The 21,329-nt window shown below is 34.0% G+C and overlaps 1 protein-coding gene across 6 annotated transcripts in view; it reads right to left on the bottom strand.

The window, feature by feature from the left end:
• The window catches only part of fgfr2 (fibroblast growth factor receptor 2), a 71,690-nt gene that overhangs the window by 4,053 nt on the left and 46,308 nt on the right, over positions 1 to 21,329 (bottom strand). For all 6 annotated transcript variants that reach the window (XM_073833663.1, XM_073833664.1, XM_073833661.1 and 3 more), the window contains 5 exons: positions 16,901 to 17,091; positions 15,557 to 15,679; positions 12,332 to 12,402; positions 5,726 to 5,863; positions 2,550 to 2,655 (listed from right to left, as the gene is read on the bottom strand). In XM_073833663.1, the coding sequence (XP_073689764.1) occupies positions 2,550 to 2,655; positions 5,726 to 5,863; positions 12,332 to 12,402; positions 15,557 to 15,679; positions 16,901 to 17,091 (629 nt within the window). The remainder of the gene's footprint in view (positions 1 to 2,549; positions 2,656 to 5,725; positions 5,864 to 12,331; positions 12,403 to 15,556; positions 15,680 to 16,900; positions 17,092 to 21,329) is intronic.

Raw genomic sequence — 21,329 nt, 5'->3', positions numbered from 1 at the left:
TTTAATTTAAATCGCGATGAATTAAGCAGGCTTTAGATCTGTCTGCCGCTGTTTGCTAGGTATAACTTTAAAAAAAAAAAACTTGAATTTAACAAACAAAAAGTGTTCCAAATATATCTCTAAATTAACTTTATAAACTAAAGAAACGAAAATAAATGCAATCACTTAAAACAGCAGCTGTGTAATGATGAAGAGAAAGAGAAAAAAAGACAGTCGGACTGGAAATTCAGTCGGCCAAAAATTGATGAGCTGTCGGACATTTTTACAAGGAATGTTTGTTTAATAGCCTATTTAATACTCTTAGGCTACTTTCTTAATTAAATATATTATTTCTTTGATTTATTTTAGCGTTTTTAGGCTGCTTGTTCGCTGACTGAAGTGTAGGCTATATATAAAAAAACAACGTGCCACCGTCACAGCCCTATTCAAAACTGAGACGATTTCACCTCAGCAGAGCTCCTCTTTCTCCTTACGGTTGTGGTATGTTTTCGACACATTATACAGACAGACAGTGTTACAAAAACTATAGAAGTAGTTTTCTCCATCTCCACTATCCAACGACCCGTACAGCAGCTGTTTTGCGATCGAGCATTGGCTGCTGTGAAAGTACGCTAGCCAAAGTAGGCTTAAATATCAAACATGTTTGATATAAATCGGGGCAGCATATATATATAATGTAGAAACGGTGCTTTATGCTCAAATGTTCCAGTTTTGCGCATAAGTTAAATTCGCATTTTTGGATGGAAACACAGCTTATGAGGTGCCGAACTCTGCTGGCATCAGTGCGGGAGAGAGACCGAATGTGTCCACTCCGCTCTGCGCTCAATTTTTAAAAAAAATATATATAATAACAACCAAATGTCTCTGCGTCGCGCGACACAACGAATCGATTATGAAATTCGTTGCCAACGCTTTTAGTAATCGATTTTTATCGATTTTATCGATTCGTTGTTGCAGCCCTAAATAAAAGTAATAATTTCTTTACTTCAAAATAAAAAAAAATACTGAACCTAAACATTTAAACAGCAATGTACATAATCAAATAATTATTCATTTGATTATATTGATTATTTCAAACAATACGTTTCTGTAGTTGTCTAGGAATAAGTTCAAGTTTTATTTTCTTTATTTATTAGCCTTTTAGCTTTAGTTTTCAGGCACTCTGTGATGCACAAAAAGTTCAAAAGAACAGCATTTACTTGAAAAAGAAATCTTTTTTTGACATTTAAAATAGCTTAACGGTCACTTTAAATCAATTTAATGTGTCCTTGCTGAATAAAAGTAATAATTTTCTTCAATCAAAAAAAAATAAATAAAAAATTACTGAACCCTATGTATATCATCAATGATATTGATTATTTCAAACAGTACGTTCCACAGTTGTTTTGGAATAAGTTCAAGTCTTATTTTACTTATTTTTAGTTTTCGTTTTCAGGAACTGTGATGAATAATATGTAAGCATTTATTTCAAAAATAAACCTTTTGTGACATTAAAAATGGCTTTACTGTCACTTTTGATCAATTTAATGTATCCTTCCTGAATAAAAATAATAATTCCTTTCCTTCAAAAACAAAAAATACTGACCCTGAATGGTAGTGTATATAATCAAATAATAATTTATTACTCAAATAACATATTCAGCTGTGGTTCACCAGCAGTAACACTGATCCACTAGCCGCTTCCTTAAAAATAAAGTGCGCTCAATCCGACTTTAACCATGCTGGAAACCTGCGTGCCAGATTCCACTCCACTGAACTCCTTCTGAAAGTCAAGTCTAACCAATATTTGCTTATCGAATTTCAGTGAATCAGTAACAGAAAGGACCGCACCTGAAGACTTGTACATTTCTAAAACGCATATGTATAAACATCCAATGCACATAAATATATGCAACCAAAAAAATGTCCAGAGAGAGGTTTTTTTTTTTTCCTGGTTCATTCCTCAGACAAAATTGGAGCCATTTTGTCTTTGCGGCTGGTACTGAACTATTTGACTAGAGGAAGAGGGGGGTTTTAGGTTGCTGAAAATGAGTGTTGGATTGAACTCTCGCTGCTCAACACAAGGCAGCTCACATTACTAAAGACCTTCACATCTGTGAGCAGTTTAAGACGGGGGGAAGAAAGCAGAGGCACTTTATTACATTTCTAAAGTTCAAAACAGCAAGCGAGAGCGGGGCTTTTGGCATCATCTCTCTTCCACGGCTCAATCCCCCCCTTCGACAAGTTCTGACAGATTTCCATCCCTCAGCCCGCCACACGGATATCGCGGATGACAGATAGGGAACGGAAAGAATCGTCTAGTACGGATCCATCTGACAATTGAGGGCCGCTCTCGAAAACCGAAGCCTGGATGAAATCAAGCGTGTGCAACTCTCGACCTGCACGCTGACCATAAAAACGGTTTCCTTTCCCTCGCGGATCTTGCGAAATGTTGCGAGCCGGAGTCTGAGCCAGCGTTGGCACGGGTTTGATAGATCCCAGGACTATAGGGAAAGCTTGAATGGTCTCGAGTCTGTTTATGCATGTGTGTAAACGTGTGCACGCCTCACCTCGTTGGTTGCCAAAGTGAGAATGCGGTCCAAATCCTCCACCAACTGTTTGAATGTGGGCCTGTGGGAGGAGATGGCATGCCAGCAGTCCTTCATCATCATGTACCTGAGACAGAGGAACAGACAACGTGACATCATTTATTTATTTCTACGCTCTGTTTTGGAAATCAAATGTGGCGCAACCATTTATTGTAATCAGACATGCTCAGGCGAGCACACGTGCGCTAAACTGCGGGTTCGGAGAAAGGGCAACAGTGACTTTGCTGCCCATGTACCGTCGCAAAACTAATGTCTCATTTTGGCAGCAAATCAATGTGAAATTTAATAGCTTATGGGTATTTTTCTGTCACTTTAGGGTAGGAAAGAGCTTATTAGTCACTGTGAAAGCCATGAAAGCCCAATTACCAACTTCTACTGTAAAATTACAATCTGATGAATGTTCTGAGAAATTGCAGAGCAATTAGCTTAAAAACTAGCTTCGACATGAACATTTTACTTTCATAATTCGATGTTTTCTTACCAAAACCGAGGAAACACAAACAGAATGATGCTAACTTAACTAGCTCACAATAAATGCGAGCCAAAAAAAATTATTGAGCGGACACCAGTTCAAGTGCCGTGAACAACTAAATGTAAGACAGAAAAAAATAGCAGGAAATTAGCTTAACTAGTACATTTACACACTAAATTCAAGTCAAATGTGATTTTAAAATGTTAGTGGGAAGTTAGTTCACCAAAAATAATGCTGCCTTCATGTGATATGGGAAAGATGATGCTTTCCACTTGTGAAGTGGAAATTACCAGTGTGTCGTGTTCAGGTGCTTTTGTTGTCGTAGTGAAGAGAAACATGGCGGACTCGGAATTTGTCCTCACATGCTACTTTGGTAAAACAGACCAAATAAAATAACATGAGAAAATTGCCTCCTTCAGAACACTGTACCGCACAGCACCCTACTGGAGGCGAGCCACGACGAGCTAGTACCTTCTCTTAACGGTATTTTTAAAGACAACCCTACGTTTAAATAGCGACGTTATTAAAATCCTTTATGCCCCAGCATTATGGTAACCAACTAAACAGCAGAGAACTTTTAACATCATGCAATGCTTATCATTCACTATAGTTTCGTTGCTGTCCGCCATGTTGAAAGGTCAAAGTTTATTCCATCTTGGCAGCTCGGGTATCATAAAAAATTGTGGGTGTTCATGTGCAATTTCGATGTCGGATTTTGGTATTTACCATAATTACGATAGCACATGAAGGCAGCATAAAAATCAGCCCATTATTTACTCACCCTCCAGGCATCCTAGGTGTACATGATTTCCTTCTTTCAGACAAAACCAATCAGAGTTATATTAAAAATGATCCTGGCATTTCCAAGCTTTAGAATTGCATGGCCAGGTTTTTCCTGTTCATTAGTCCAAAACAAGTCCAATAAAGCACATACATCCATAATAAAAGTGCCTCACATGGCTCAAGGCAGGGAATAAAGGCCCCTGTATCGAATTGAGGCATTTTTGTACTAAAAATATGCATATTTAAAACTTAATAATCACTTTAATCTAGCTTGCGCCAACTGCTCGTACACAGAAGCCATTACGTGCGGAAAGTTTTCTTACTTTAACAGAAGAAAACCAGTCTCCTCTTGGCTTATACTGAAATCCTCTGACATTTTTCTTTACAAATCCTCATTTTGTACATCTAAATCGTGACTGGTGCTGTGTTTACCTATCTCCACAGCTTTAAATATGGATATTTTTCTTGCAAAAATGCATCGATTCTCTACAGAAGGCCTTTATTCACCCCATGGAGCCGTGTGAGACACTTTATATTATAGATGGATGCACTTTATTGGACTTGTTTTGGACTGATGAAGAGAAACACCTGCCCATGCAATTCTAAAGCTTGCAAATGGCAGGATAATTTTTAATATAACTCTGAAAGAAGGAAGTCATATACAACTAGGATGCCTGGAGGGTGAGTAAATGATGGGCTAATTTTTATTTTTGGGTGAACTAACCCTTAAACTAATGCAATGTTAAGCTAAATGCAAGACAAAAAAAAAAAAAAAAACATTAGAAAAAATAGTTTTAGAAAGTTAGGTTAACTAATACATGTACAGACTACATGCAAGTCAAAAATATGACTAAAAATGTTTTCAGCCTTTTTAAGTCATACCAAGACTCAATGCAAGACAAAAAAAAAGAAGAAAAAATTGTTTGTAGAAAGTCAGGTTAACTAGTACATGTACAGACTACATGCAAGTCAAAAATATGACTAAAATGTTATCAGACTTTTTAAGTCATACCAAGACTCAATGCAAGACAAAATGGTAGAAAAAGGAATGCTTAGTGAGACACTAGCTTAACTAGTTCTCTGACATGTTAAATGCAAGTAAAAAAAGACAGAAAAAGTAAATGATTAGTGAGATGCTAATTTAACTAGCTCACTGATAAGGTAATGCAAGGCATAAAAACATGAAAAAAGGGTAGTATGACAATAGTTTAATTAGTTTAACCCAAAATTTATATATTATTAAGGTGAGTTTTGGATGCAAGCTTAACTAGCTCAATGATACATTCAATGCAAGTGCATGTATTATTATTAAATCGCCAGGTTAACTAGTTCACTGACAAGGTAAATGCAATCCTAGATCACTGAAATGAAGGCAAAAGAAAAAAAAAGTTTGAAAAACTAAATAAGTGAAACCCTAGCTTAACTAGCACACTGAGAAGGTAAATGCAAACCAAAAAAAATTAATAGAAAAAAAATTAGCAGTACACTAACTTAACTAATACATGTAACACACTAAAATCAAGTAAAGACATGATAACTAAAAGGTTAATGTGATGCTAGCTTAACTAGTTCACTCCTCTACGAAAATTAACCATGGTTTTACTACAAATAAAATAAAAAAAACATGGTTACTATAGTTAAAACATGGTAACCACAGTGTAACCATGGTATTTGTAAAAAAAATATATATATTTGTGCAACATCTTAACTAGTACATGGACACTAAATGCAAGCTACAAAATGGCCAAAAAAAAAGTTTAGTGAGATTCCACCGTAACTGGCTCACTGACAATGTAACTGTGAGACATATAATGGTTAGCAGGACAGTAGTTTAACTAGTCCTAAAATGCAACTAAACCATTTAGTAAACATCAACACTTACAATTCGTTGGTGCAGTTAGCTGGTTTGTCCATGCGATGACCCTCTTTTAGTAGCTTAAAGAGCTCCTCGACAGGTATTCCTGGATACGGAGAACCACCGAGCGTGAAGATCTCCCACATTAAAACCCCGAATGACCAGCTGGAAGAGAGACAAACATTCATCAGATCACTTTACCAGTACAACACAACAAACACGTTCCTCTCGTGGTTCATATTACACTTTCAATCAGTGTTTTGACTGTAAATACAATGCGAGTATATTGGCATTCAACAATCAGCATTTTGTTGAGTTATTCTCAATTATTCAACAACCCCTGTCAAGGGAGCAACAAATTCCAGCCTCTTCTGTGGTACCATCATTTCACTATCCCCCAAATTTGGACGAGGAACGCTCTGTGAAATGAAGCCTTTCCAAAAATCCCAATATGATCCATTTACAGTAGTGATATTTGTTGGCTCTAACAACGCGGTAGCTGTTGGGGTTTCAATGCGGTCTTTCTGCCAGCGTCTCCCGGACTGTGGGACCACTTTTACGTGACTCAAATGGCTCTGGACTCAAAGCTGGCTTTTGTCCTCCGTGGAACGCCACAATGACACATATTGTCCAGCCAAAAAAAACATTAGCGAGACCCACAGGAAACAAACGTCCAGAGGGCGGAAGATTGTAGCGGGGAAAGATTTTTCAACACATGCCAATTGCACGTTGCTTCATCTATGATGAGGGGGGAAAATAAAATACGCAAATGATAAAGAGTTTCCACAGAGGATTTCTGACCTTTGACTCATCATATGAGAGTTAAAAGCTTCCCAAAATAGGCCAGTGGACATTCAGAGCCAGAAACCCTTATCATCGGCATAAGCTTTTATTTATCCTGCTGAGTTAACAAAAGCATTTCACAATCACAAAATATAACAGTTTGAAATAAATGCCTTACACCAGGGTTCCCAAACTTTTTTCAGAGAGGGCCACATAATTTTATTTTCTGTAACACGGGCCCGACTAACTACTAGTATTATTATTATTTTATTATGATTTTACCTGTATTATTTCTACCTTTTAATGCTAGAATAGTTTATTTTGTTATGCACCACACAGACAAATTATAATTTCTTTTAAAAAAATATACAGGTGCATCTCAATAAATTAGAATGTTGTGGAAAAGTTCATTTATTTCAGTAATTCAACTCAAATTGTGAAACTCGTGTATTAAATAAATTCAATGCACACAGAGTGAAACAGATCTCTACAACTACACACACAGGTTAGTAGAAAAGAAAAGACATGAATCAGATTTTATTAACATCTCATTTGCTCCTCGTAGGAGGAGAGCGAGAGCGAATTTGAGACTTTGGGGTTATCTGCTTCTCAGGAGAACGTTTTTTAAAAAAAATGTTTAAAAATGTGCTCAAATATCAATGTTTGCAATCAATAAGATCTCAATATAAGTTCCAATATTTCTCAAAACAAAAACAAAAAAATCAGTGGAGTGCAAATTCAAAACTTTGCTTTGGTCTCATGCTTCTCAGATGTTTCTCCTGAGAAACAAGTCTCAAAAAATGTCTCAAAATGTGCCCAAATACCAATGTCTGAAATCAATGAGATCTCAATATAAACTCCAATATTTCTCAAAAAATTAAGTGGAGAGCAAATCTGAGACGTTGATGCAGACTCATGCTTCTCAGATGTTTCTCCTGAGGAGAAAGCCTAAAAAAAATGTTTACAAATGTGCTCAGATACCACTGTTTGCAAACAATGAGATCTCAATATAATCTTCAATATTTCTCAAAAGAATTCAGTGGAGCCCAAATTCAAAACTTTGCTTTGGTCTCATGCCTCTCAGATGTTTCTCCTGAAAAACAAGACTCAAAAAATGTCTCAAAATGTGCTCAGATACCAGCATCTGAAATCAATGAGATTTCAATATGAACTTTAGTGGAGAGCAAATCTGAGACGTTGATGCAGACTCCTACTTTTCAGATGCTTTTGCTGAGAAAAAGATTAAAAAAATGTCTTAAAATGTGCTTGGATGCCAGTTGAGACTTTGCTGCAGACTCATGCTTCTCAGATGTTTCTCCTGAGAAACAAGACTCAAAAAAAATGTCACAAATTATCTCAGCTAGCAGCGTTTGCAATCAATGATATCTTAATATAAACTTCAATGTTTCTCAAAAAAAAAATCAGTGGAGTTCAAATCTAAGACTTTGGCTTCTCCTGAGAAAGAAATAAAAAGACTCAAAAAATGTCTTAAAATGTGCTCAGATACCAACTTCTGCAACCACTGAGATCTCAATATTATCCCCAATATTTCTCACAAAAATTTACAGTTTGGTGCAAACTTAAGCTTCTCAGATGTTTCTCCTGAGAAAAAAAAACACTCCAAACTTTTCTTAAATTTATCTCAGATACCACTGTTTGCCATCAATGGGATCTCAAAATTAACTTCAATGTTTCTCAAAAAATTAAGTGGAGAGCAAATCTGAGACTTTGGTGCAGACTCCTGCTTCTCACATGTTTCTCCTGAGAAAAAAACTACAAAATTGTCTTTGTCAAATGATCTCAAATACTAACTTTTGCAATCAGAGAAAACTCCAAATTAACTTTTTTTCTCTCATAAAGATTTAGTGGAGAGTAAATAGAGACTTTGCTGCAGACTCATGCTTCTTAGATGTTTCTCCTGAGAAACAAGAATCAAATGATGTCTCAAATGATCTCAGATAGCAATGTTTGCAATCAGTGAGATCTCAATATGAACTCCAATATTTCTCAACGAATCAGAGAGAAAAAATTTGAGACGGTCTTAAATGTCTCAAAATGTGGTTAGATACCAAAGTTTGTGATCAAAATATCAATGTGAACTCCAATATTTCTCAGAAAGATTCAGTGGGGAGCAAATCTAAGATTTTGATGAAGTCTCCAGCTTCTCAGAATAACTAAAAAATGTCTCAAAAATGATACCAACATTTGCAATCAATGAAATCTTAATACGAACTCCAATGCTTTGCAAATATTCAGTGTAACGGTAAATTTAAGACTCTGGTTTAGTCTCATGCTTCTCCGATGTTTCTCCTGAGGTAAAAGACTGAGAAAATGTCTTAAAATGTGTTCAGATACCAATGTTTGCAATCAGTGAGATCTCAATATAAACTCCAATATTTCTCATTAAGATCCAGAATTTCTCATTCTCAAAATGTACTCAGATACCACAGTTTGCAATCAAAATCTCAATATAATGATCACATGATGAGTTGCTATCCACATAAATTTAATACCTTATACTCTTACTCTATGTCAACTATTGTATTTATGTCCACTTTCTCCCAAGGAATTTTAGGAGAGTCATCCGAGACTAAGTAGATACTTAAAACTGAAAACTCATTAAGTCTCCTAAGTTACAAAAGTGCAGCCTCTGAGCAACACAATTTTTCCTCTGGCTGTACTCTTTTCTGTTGACCCACGGCGGTCACAACACACAAAGCGAAGGACAAAGGCTCTCTGCTTTCGTTTACTCCTGCGGTTACCAGTCCATGCGTTTGTTTACACAATCAGTTACCCTGTTTGTCTTCTTCTTGTTTTTATCTAGCGCTGCATCTTCTCTGACATGTTTGTCAAATTCATCATCTCCATTCAGTCACCCCATGTTACCGCGGCTAACCTCCCCATGATCAATCACTCACACCAATAGCACAAAAAGGGTCACCGCAATGTCCTCTTGAACCCTTGCGCTTCAATGCAATAGGCCACAAATGGCTTGTGTGCAAATGATACAGCTGGATGCTAGACCTTGCTTGCTAATTAGCAATGAATCATTGACAATTTCACCTCAAAATTAAAATTATAAATCAGATTTTGTGATGGAAATAATTCCACAATGCATAAAATATTAAAAGTCTCATAATATGTTTTTTTTTATTTAAATAAAATAAAAAAATATAATATAATTATATAAATATATATTTCTATTTTATAATTACATATATTTTAGAATTTAATTATAAAATAAAATAATTTTATATAATTTATAATTGTATTATTTTAGGGTGAAACAAGAACCCAGACATGACTAACTAGGCAATGAAAGCTAAAATTTGACAAATTTTATAGGTTTAAAAAGGCCAACACATTTCTTTAATATAATATAGCTGGCCTTGCATGAGACTGGATGAACCTCTACCATAAAAGCCATCAATTTAACATCCTGAACAAACAGGAAATTCACACATGCATCCATATTTCCATTTTTGCAAGCTCTGCAGCTTATATCCCATTCCCCAGGGGTCTTGCTTGTCAAAACATTCCAATTTTTATTATAATTTATGTATTAATTTAATATGATGTCATATATAGATCGTGTCCACCTTAGAGCCAATCAGAAAGCTCAGGACCTTAGCGACTGAGGATGCATAATTAGCGTTAAGCCCAGAGACAAAAGATTCAAGCATTTGCCATCAATAAGGGTCTCTCTGCTATTGATTTGATTTTATTGCATGGACCACACAAAGAGCAGACAGACATGATAAAACATAATGACCCGCAAGAGATTACACTACATTTATCATTAGGGGTGGACAGTATGACCGCATTCTTTTATGATAGTATCTGTTTTTGTACATTCCAAAGCCATTCCATTAAAAGCTTCACAAATGAATAATTTGGAACTCAATGGATGCAAACCAAAATATTAGATTATTAATAACAATTGAATCTAGAAATGACTTCAGCCTGTGCACGCAGCCAAAACTTCAACATGCACCAAAGCGTAACTTCCGTTTCGTTTCATCTTTTTAAAAGACAACAATAACGTGAGCTTTAAATGAAAGGGAACAACGCAAACACAAATGACAGGATTATTTCACTCTATGGAAAATAAGACGAAGGGAAGACTTTCAAGTGTTCAAAAAAAGAAAAAACAATGGGGTAGAGAAGAGCTGGATGGAGGAGTGTGACGGGACGGAGTGAAGGGAAGATGGAGGGCATTTCCGTCCAGGCTCTGGGAGGTGAGAGTCTGGCCCGTCTGAAGGGCTTTGAAGCCGCGCAGATTAGTAACACGGCACTGGTCGCAAGTCGAGCGTGAAATCTCTCGCTTTTCTGTGTAGCGCTGGCCGCGAACAGCCCTTCTTCTTTCTCTGCCTGACAAAAACACTTCCTTAACTTTCCATCACTCGTGCTCCTTTTTTTCAGAAGGGAAACAATTCTTGTACCCCTGAACTCACCTGCCAGCAGATCCTATTCTACTTTATACAAACACACAGCGACTCCAATCACAGTAGAACTGCTTTCATGCACTCTCAAGACCACTTCAGTCCCTTTTTCAAATTTTTTCCCCCTTTTTTTTTACTAACCTATTATCACTATATGCAACTGATTTGTAATAATTGGCCATGAAACCATTAACAATAACAATTGCACTGATGTTTAAATATGCATCTTTGTTCATTGTTCATATTCTCATGACTGAAAAGAAGGTTTTCTGTATTTGCTATTGCTTTGGTTCAATAAATAATAACCCTATCTGAACAGCCTGAATCCCTGACAACATTCGAGAAACAACTATAAACTCATCTCTTCTATGAGAACTTCACTGCATTGTATGCAAGTCTGTTTCCGCCACTGAATAAAAAGCTATTAATAAAGAGTTCAAAGGTAATTGCGACTTTTTATTTTTTTTTCTCACAATTGTGAGTTTACGGAAGTTCTTGCTTCTCCTGAGGAAAAAAACTCAAAAAATGTCTCAAAATAATCTCAGATTCCAACGTTTGAAATCAATGAGTTCTCAATATGAACTCTAGTAGTTCTCATAATGATTCAGTGGAGAGTAATTTGAAACTTTGGTGCAAAATCATGCTGAATAAAAAAGTAAAAAACGGTAATTGCAACTTTTTATCTAATAATTCAGATTTTTCCTCTCACAATTGTGAGTTTACATCTCGCATTTTTTTTGTTCAGAATTGACAAACTTGCAATTCTGACTTATTGTGCGATATAAATTCACAAATTACACTTTTTTTCTTGCATTTGCGAGTTTATATATCACAATTCTGACTTGTTTTCTAAGAACTGTGAAATATAAACTCTCAATTGTAACTTATACTGACATCTTTTCTCAGAACTGAGACATAAACTTGAAATTATGAGTTATAAAGTCTGAAGTGCATGATGTAAAGTCACAACTGCATGTTATAAGGGCACAACTGTGATATATAAACTTAAAATTGTGAGACAAAAAGTCCCAATTAGGAGATAAAATCCACAATTACCTTTTTATCCTTTATTCAGTGACAAAAACAGATTTCCATAACATCTTGCTGAAAAAAATCTAAAAACAAAAATTTCTGTGCTCTCACTGTTTCTTAATCCCTCTCTGTTCAGCCTTATACTATTCTGGACAATGTTTGAAATGTTTTACTGCAAGATGATCCTCATTTGTAAGTCTCTTTGGATAAAAGCGTCTGCTAAATGAATAGAAGTAAAAGTGCATGGGCTAGGAAGGGAGACTGAGTCATAAACATCAGCGAAGAGCAATAAAAATCTTGTTTTTCACAATATGCCCCCTTTAAAATTAAAAAAAGCAATCAAACAAACAACGAAGGACGTAATCGGCTGACTTACACATCGCTCTGGTGCGTGTAGACTCGGTCGAACAGCGCCTCTGGAGCCATCCATTTCACCGGCAGACGACCCTACAGACATCAATAGGAGAAAAGGTCAAAGTCAGTCAAGACACAACAACATCCAGACACTGTGACACTCACATCTTCATCTGTACCAGACTCTTGTTAGCCTGGAATTTGATTAAGCCCCAAGCAGCCAATAATGATTGGCAATTAAATCCTGGTGGGACGTATCGCCGAACTCTAATTTCCCTCAGGAGTCATTGCGGGGTTATAAATTGAGGCTAGTGGAGAAGATACAAGAGTCAATGGTGTTTAGAGTGCTAGATCTAATATGAAGGGCTCCGAGTTCACAATCTCCTGGCTCACAGGGTTTTATTTAGACGGGGTTGAACTAGTGTAATTGAATCTAACCCCAGCCATTAATCAGTCATCAGTATCGCTCAATCTGGGCTTTGCTCGATGTTTTAATAATGGCAAACTATGTTTAAAATATTCATGGCCAGATCTTGGTGACCTTGATAAGAATGGAGAAATAAATCAGGGGTAAAGCCGCACTGATGAATAACGTATGGGAAAGTTGCTGCTTACATTTAATGCCCTGTTGTAAAATCCCAGTTTTACCAGTTAAAGGTTGGCAAGCTGTTTTTTTGCGCATGGTTGCTAGTTATCTACTGGTCAAACTAACTCTAACCAGCATGACCTAGAAGGTTGACATGTTGAAATCAAGTCCACCAGCTGGAAATCCAACCGATCAACCATCTATGTCAACTAACAATCAATAATTACCAACTAGAATCATGCACAACATGAGTCAATTTTGATTTCAATCCAACTGATCAACCATACAACAACCAAAAATGACCAACTAGATTAAATCACCAGCTAGATCCAGCTGAACACCCATAGAACAACCAAAATTACCAACTATCTTAAATGACCAACTAGATCCAACTGAACAGCTATATAACAACCAAAAATGACCAACTAGATAAAATTACCAGCTAGATCCAACTGAACAACCATATAACAACCAAAAATGATCAAATAGGTGTTAAATGACCAAGTAGATCCACTTTATCAACCATATAACAACCAAAAATGACCAACTAGATCTAACTGAACAATCATATAACAACCAAAAATTACCAACTAGGTTTAATGACCAACTAGATCCAACTGAACAACAATATGACAACCAAAAATTATTAACTAGGTGTTAAACAACCAATTAGATTGAACTAATCAATCTTATAACAACCAAAAATGACCAACTAGATTAAATCACCAGCTAGATCCAGCTGAAAACCCATAGAACAACCAAAATTACCAACTAGCTTAAATGACCAACTAGATCCAACTGAACAACTATATAACAAACAAAAATGACCAACTAGAATCATGCATATTAAGACTAGAAAAGTTGATTAAGTAGTTTAATTAAGTCTTTTTTGATTTTAATCCAATTGATCAACCATCTATACTAACTAACAACCACAAATTATCAACTAGGTGTTAAATGACCAATTAGATCCAACTAATCAACCATATAACAACCAAAATTGACCAACTAGATCTAACTGAACAACCACATAACAACCAAAAATTACCAATTAGGTTAAATGACTAATTAGATCCAACTGAACAACTATATAACAACCAAAAATGATCAACCAGGTCTTAAATGACTAATTAAATCCAACTGATCAACCATATAACAACCAAAAATGACAAACTAGAATCTTGCACAATATGACTAGAAATGTTTATTAAGTAACTAAACTCAATTAGTAAGTAATTAAAGTCAATTTTGATTTCAATCTAATTTATCAACTATCTATACCAACTATCAACCAAAAATAACCAACTAGATCCAACTGATCAACAATATAACAACCTAAAATAACCCTCTAGAATGAATGACCAACTAGATCCAACTGAACAACCAAATAACAATAAAACTGACCAACTAAATCCAACTGAACAACCATGTAACAACCAAAAATGACATGCACAATATGACTAGAAATGTTTATAAAGCAAATAAACAGGATGAATTTTGATTTTAACCCAACGGATCAACCATCTATGCCATTTATCAAACCATAAATTACCAAAAACTATGCACTCTAACACTAGGTATGTTCTTTAATTACATAAACAGGGTCAATTTTGATTTCAATGATGATAACGATGCTATCAATATTCCACGTCTGATGACCTAAACCCTGAATGAATTACAGTCTAAACAAGCATCTCTGATGGCCTAGAGACTGGTATAATGGTGGGAATGCGAGTTAAAGCTATGCTAATGTGTTTAGGTTTGTCACTAACATTTCTTTCTCATGAGCTTGAACAACAAGCTTTGGAATAAGAGAAGAGGGCAGGCCCAAATAAGCAAAGAGCTGAAATCACTTTACACGCCGACTGCCTGGGAATCTGCAAATCATGCCAAGACATGGCGAGAGGAGGGGAGGGATGTGGCAGATAAACAGGGGGAGAAAAAAAAAGGAGAAATGAAAGAGAGAAAAGGTAAAAGAACAAAGAAAGAGATGGCAGGAGGCTGAAAGGAGTCGAGCGTGAGTATGTCTGTATAAAGGACGCTTCAAGACCCAGTGAGATCTAAATCAGGATTTAAACATGGCAAACGTAAGATTTAGTACATGAATTTAATTTAATGTCCAGTCTTTCTTATCAGGAGAAAACCTCAAAGTTTTTTTTTTTTTGAAGAAAGTAATATGTTACTCAACAAGGACATTAAATTGATCAAAAATTACATTCTTTTTTACTTGCTATTCATCAAAAATCCTGAAAAATAATAAACAGCACCGGTGTTTGTATCATCAATAAGAAGAAGAAGCAAAAATGTTTTTTGGGCAACAAATCAGCATATCAATTATTATTTTTGAAGGATCATGTGACACTGTAGACTGGAGTAATAATGCTAAAAATTCAGCTTTGCATCACCGGAATAAATTACACTTTAAAATATATTCAAATAGAAAACAGTTATTTTTTACTGTATTTCTAGATCAAATAATTGCAGCTTTGTTGTGCATAAGAAACAAAAACATGTGTAAGTCTCATCCTCTTCCTGTTTAAATATCATTACTACTAAAAATGAATGGAGTGCCATCTAGAAATATCAACATAGCGAGATGAAAATCAACAGGAAACGTGTTTTACGGTAAAGAGGAGTGTCTCATGAAGAAAAGAAACTCACATTTGTGGTCTTTTTATAGTAATCTATGTTGTGGACGTCTCTGGCCAGGCCAAAGTCTGCAATCTTCATAAAGTTGCTTTCCGTGACCAACACATTCCTGGCAGCCAGGTCCCTGTGTATACACTGCATAGAGATGAAGAAAGATAGAAAGAACATAAATCATCACGACTTCATCTTGGAAACACAGACAAAAATCACACACGCAGACACAAACAACATAAAGGTTTTAGGTGCTTTAGGGATAAACCACAGGGCGGATCCGCGTGTGAGAGTGTCTGAGGCACGATAAGGCTCCACGCGCATTCCAGGCGGGAAGGGGAGCGTGATGACAGTGTTTAGTTAGCATGTTTGCAGTGAGAGTATTGTAACCGGCTTAGAGTCGCACACATCTGCTGTGATTCATTCACTGACTGTATGAAAAATGCTGCATGAATCTAATTGGACAGCTGAACGCTTTTTAAACGAATGTGCATGTGAGAATAATCTGCAATAAAAATCCTTGTTAGACATTAAACTGTTCAAATAATTAGGATGAAGTCTGGACTATTTCTGTTTATCATGGCCAAGAACAAGCCACTTCGGGACTTTTTTTAAAAGTGACATTTAGGGACAGGTAGGTGTGAAATCAGATACTCTGAGAACGAAACAGAATATACAGGTGTGTGCAAACAAAACCCTCAAATATCTTTCAAAGATTTCATGGCGTGAACCTTGCGAACTATACAGCAACTAGATTCTTCTTGGAGGTGTTTATTTTAGCCTGAGAACATGCAACATATTTTCCGACAGACTGTGATTTTCAAAAAATGCTTGCCGTTTTGCATTAGGGGTTTAAAAGACAATTCATATGCACTGACACTATCGCACGAGAACAACGCTTAATCTGAATTTAGCTAATGACAATAACTGTTTATTGAATTAAACTGAATCAACACCAAACAGAATTGATTTCTATAGAATTGCTTTACAGCTTAATTGCAAATGTTTCATAATTGATGAACTTTGCAGCACTGACAGTTATTAAGCTAAACCGAAACAACATTGAAGTGAACTGAGCTGTATAATGTCACTATTGTCTTCTGTACAGCTGCTTTACACCTGAAACTGAGATTTGTTTCATGACGTTAACACTGTGATTTTCCTGTTTATTCCTGTAAAAATGCTTTGAAACAATCTGTGTTGTATAAAGCACTTTATAAATAAAAGTGATTTGACTTGACTTGATTAGAAAGATCACAGGGATCTAAAACTGTGACCAGCACTGTTTAAAGCTAATGTAAGTAACATTTAGAAATCAATAAGTGATGCTAATAGTATTTGTATATGATGTACATGTGTAGGTACCTTCTGTGAGGCTAAATACTCCATGCCACGGGCTACTTGATAAGTGCAGGACACCAGATCTTTGAAGGTGAGAGGCTCATCTGATACTCGGGCTATATCGTACGAGTACTCCATTCCCGGGGGCCGCCGGGCCCTCAAATACTCCCGAAGGTTTCCTTTAGATGCATACTCTACTATGACATATAATGGACCTGAGAGAGTGAGAAAGAGAGACTGTCATCCTACTGTCATTTATAGTGAGAACTATTCAAGTTACCACCCCTCATGTTATTCCAAACCTGTAGGAATTTCTTCTTTTTTTGTGGAACCATTTTGAAGAATGTTGATGGTAGCCACTGACTTCTAGGGCTGGGTAAAAAATATCGATTCTCCGATTTTAATCGATCTTCAGTTTGACGCAACGATATCGATTCGGGAAATCCCCGAATCGATTCTTAATGCACGTGCTTCACGTAAGAGGATATGAATATTCTCCTCTCCTCCTGAAGGTGTCACTAGTGTTCCTGCTGAGAGAGTTTTCTCAACTGCTGGTGATCTAATCACAGCGCAAAGGAGCTATCAGAACATGTTGATCAGCTGCTTTTTTTGCAGAAAAATCTGGTGATCAAAAATTATTAGGCTGTAGTTAAGAACTGTTAGTTTTATGGACAGTTAGAATGTTTTGTATACGCAGACAAGGGCTTTATGATGGGCCTGTTTTGAATTTAGAAAAATGTTTTATTTCTTACCCAGGTAAAAAAAAAGTGCACTAAAATACACTTTATTTAAGTATACTTAGTACACTTTTCAGTAATGTACTAAAAGTGCTCTATTTTCGCACACTAATTTTGTACTTATTGTACTAAAAAATAGTATTAAGTATATGTTAAGATAAACTTAATACCATCTAAGTGTACTCAACTGTGCTATTTTGAGACACCATGAAATTGAACTAAAATGTGCTTTTAACATACTATATCTGTATTTAAAAATATATATTTAGTTACAACTAGAAATACACTTGAACCCTACTTTTAAACATTTATAAATATATTTATGACTAATTTAAAGTATAACAATAATATATTAAAAGAATATACAAAGTGTGAAAAAAGTGTGCTAAAATACAATTTAAGTACACTTAGTGCACTTCCCTAATGTACTTAAAGTGCTCTATTTTCGGGCACTGATTTTGTACTTAATATACTAAAAGTTATTCTTAAGTACTTCTTAAGATAAACTTAAGATCATCTAAGTGTACTCAACTGTGCTATTTTGAGACACCATGAAGATGAACTAAAACGTGCTTTTAACATACTATCTCAGCATTTCCAAAAATGTATTTTGTTACCACTTATAATAGAATTGAAACATATTTCATAAACCTTTAAATATACTAATTATACATAAAAAATAAACTTACTGATTATTTAAAATATAATAATAATATATAACAAATGTATACAAAGCGTATTTATAATGTATTGCCCACATATTTTTATTAATAAAAAATACACTTATTAATTATTTAAAATACATGAATAATATATAAAAAATGTATACAAAGCGTATTTATAATGTATTGCCCACATATTTTTATTAATAAAAAATACACTTATTAATTATTTAAAATACATAAATAATATATAAAAAATGTATACAAAGCATATTTATAATGTATTGCCCACATATTTTTATTAATAAAAAATACACTTATTAATTATTTAAAATACATGAATAATATATAAAAAATGTATACAAAGCGTATTTATAATGTATTGCCCAAATATTTTTATTAATAAAAAATACACTTGTTGATTATTTAAAATACATGAATAATATATAATAAATGTATACATAGCGTATTTATAATGTATTTTTTATTAATAAAAATATGTGGGCAAGACATTATAATTACGCTTTGTATAAATTTATTATATATAATTCATATTTTAATTAATTATTAAGTGTATTATAATGAATAAAAATGTATGGGCAATACATTATAAATACGTTGTCACGAAACGTGTAGGAAAGCAAAAAATAACGTCTTCAATAAAAAGTCTTCAATAAATCCTCAGGCAGAGTAACAATAGACAGGAATGGCGGGAGAAGACGTGCACACAACGAAGGAACATAGGTGTAACGCTTGTAGCCAGACAAAGAAACAAGGAAATCAAACAAACTTATAAAGGGGAGATAATTACAACAACAGGTGGAGGGGATCACACTAATGAGCAGGAAGACCAAAAAAGGGCATGGGAGAAACCAAACAGACAGTCCAATTGGGAAACACTGGGAAAAACCAAGACAAACAGTCCAAGGGCGTGACATACACTTTGTATACATTTATCATATATTATTCATGTATTTTAAATAATTAAGAAGTGTATTTTTTTTGTAATAAAAATATGTGGGAAACACATTATAAATACGCCTTGCATACATTTGTTATATATTTATGTATTTTAAATAATCAACAAGTGTATTTTTTATTGATAAAAATATGTGGGCAATACATTATAAATACGCTTTGTATACATTTGTTATATATTATTCATGTATTTTAAATAATCAGTAAGTTTATTTTTTATGTATAATTAGTATATTTAAAGGTTTATGAAATATGTTTCAATTCTATTAGAAGTGGTAGCAAAATACATTTTTTGGAAATGCTGAGATAGTATGTTAAAAGCACATTTTAGTTCATCTTCATGGTGTCTCAAAATAGCACAGTTGAGTACACTTAGATGATTTTAAGTTTATCTTAAGAAGTACTTAAGAATAACTTTTAGTATATTGAGTACAAAATTAGTTGCCGAAAATAGAGCACTTTAAGTACATTAGGGAAGTGCACTAAGTGTACTTAAATTGTATTTTAGCACACTTTTTTCACAATTTGTATATTATTTTAATATATTATTGCTATACTTTAAATTAGTCATAAATATATTTATAAATGTTCAAAAGTAGGGTTCAAGTGTATTTCTAGTTGTAACTAAATATATATATTTTTAAATACAGATATAGTATGTTAAAAGCACATTTTAGTTCAATTTCATGGTGTCTCAAAATAGCACAGTTGAGTACACTTAGATGGTATTAATTTTATCTTAACATATACTCAATACTATTTTTTAGTACAATAAGTACAAAATTAGTGCGCGAAAATAGAGCACTTTAAGTACATTAGAGAAGTGCACTAAGTGTACTTAAATTGTATTTTAGCACATTTTTTTCACAATTTGTATATTATTTTAATATATTATTGTTATACATTAAATTAGTCATAAATATATTTATAAATGTTTAAAATGAGGGTTCAAGTGTATTTCTAGTTGTAACTAAATCTGTTTTTTTAAATACAGATATAGTATGTTAAAAGCTCATTTTAGTTCAATTTCATGGTGTCTCAAAATAGCACAGTTGAGTACACTTAGATGGTATTAAGTTTATCTTAAAATATACTTAATACTATTTTTTAGTACAATAAGTACAAAATTAGTGCGCGAAAATAGAGCACTTTTAGTACATTACTGAAAAGTGTACTAAGTATACTTAAATAAAGTGTATTTTAGTGCACTTTTTTTTAACCTGGGAGAATTACCACACTCAAAATCAGTTTAAGTGTTAGTGCTAATAATGCATTCATATTAGGTGTACTTTAGTACAACTTTTGAGAAAATGTACTTCTACTACAATACATTACTAATAGATTTTTAATAAAATCAATTTAATATAACTTAAAATTACCACACTCAAAATCAATTTAAGTGTTAAGGCTTATAGTGCATTCATATTAAGTGTACTTAAGTACAATTTTGGGGGAAATGTACTTCTACTACAATACATTACTAATAGATTTTTAATAAAATCAATTTAATGTAACTTAAAATTACCACACTCAAAATCATTTTAAGTGTTAATGCTTATAGTGCATTCATATTAAGTGTACTTAAGTACAACTTTTGAGAAAATCTACTTCTACTACAATACATTACTAATAGATTTTTAATAAAATCAATTTAATGTAAACTTAAAATTACCACACTCAAAATCATTTTAAGTGTTAGTGCTAATAATGCATTCATATTAAGTGTACTTAAGTACAACTTTTGAGAAAATATACTTCTACTACAATACATTACTAATAGATTTTTTATATATTAACTTATTTTAAACTTAGGATTAGTATGTAAACAGTCTACTAATAATCAACTAATGTTTAAAGCATTTAAAGCACACTTTTGAAAAACACACTAATAAAACTCTTTTGCATGTTTTTTCTGTAGTATACTTTATTTTAGTACACTAAAAATTTATTTAAGTATTACTGGTATTTAGTATACTTTTTTCAAGTGTACTTAAGTCCTACTGAAGTATAAACATACTTTTAATTAGTGTATTCATAGTGTATAAACATCACACTTTTTTTAACACAAAAAAATAA

Source organism: Garra rufa, chromosome 2 (genome assembly GCF_049309525.1).
Source record: "Garra rufa chromosome 2, GarRuf1.0, whole genome shotgun sequence".
Lineage (NCBI taxonomy): Eukaryota > Metazoa > Chordata > Actinopteri > Cypriniformes > Cyprinidae > Garra > Garra rufa.
This window is presented reverse-complemented; position numbering and strand designations above follow the sequence as displayed.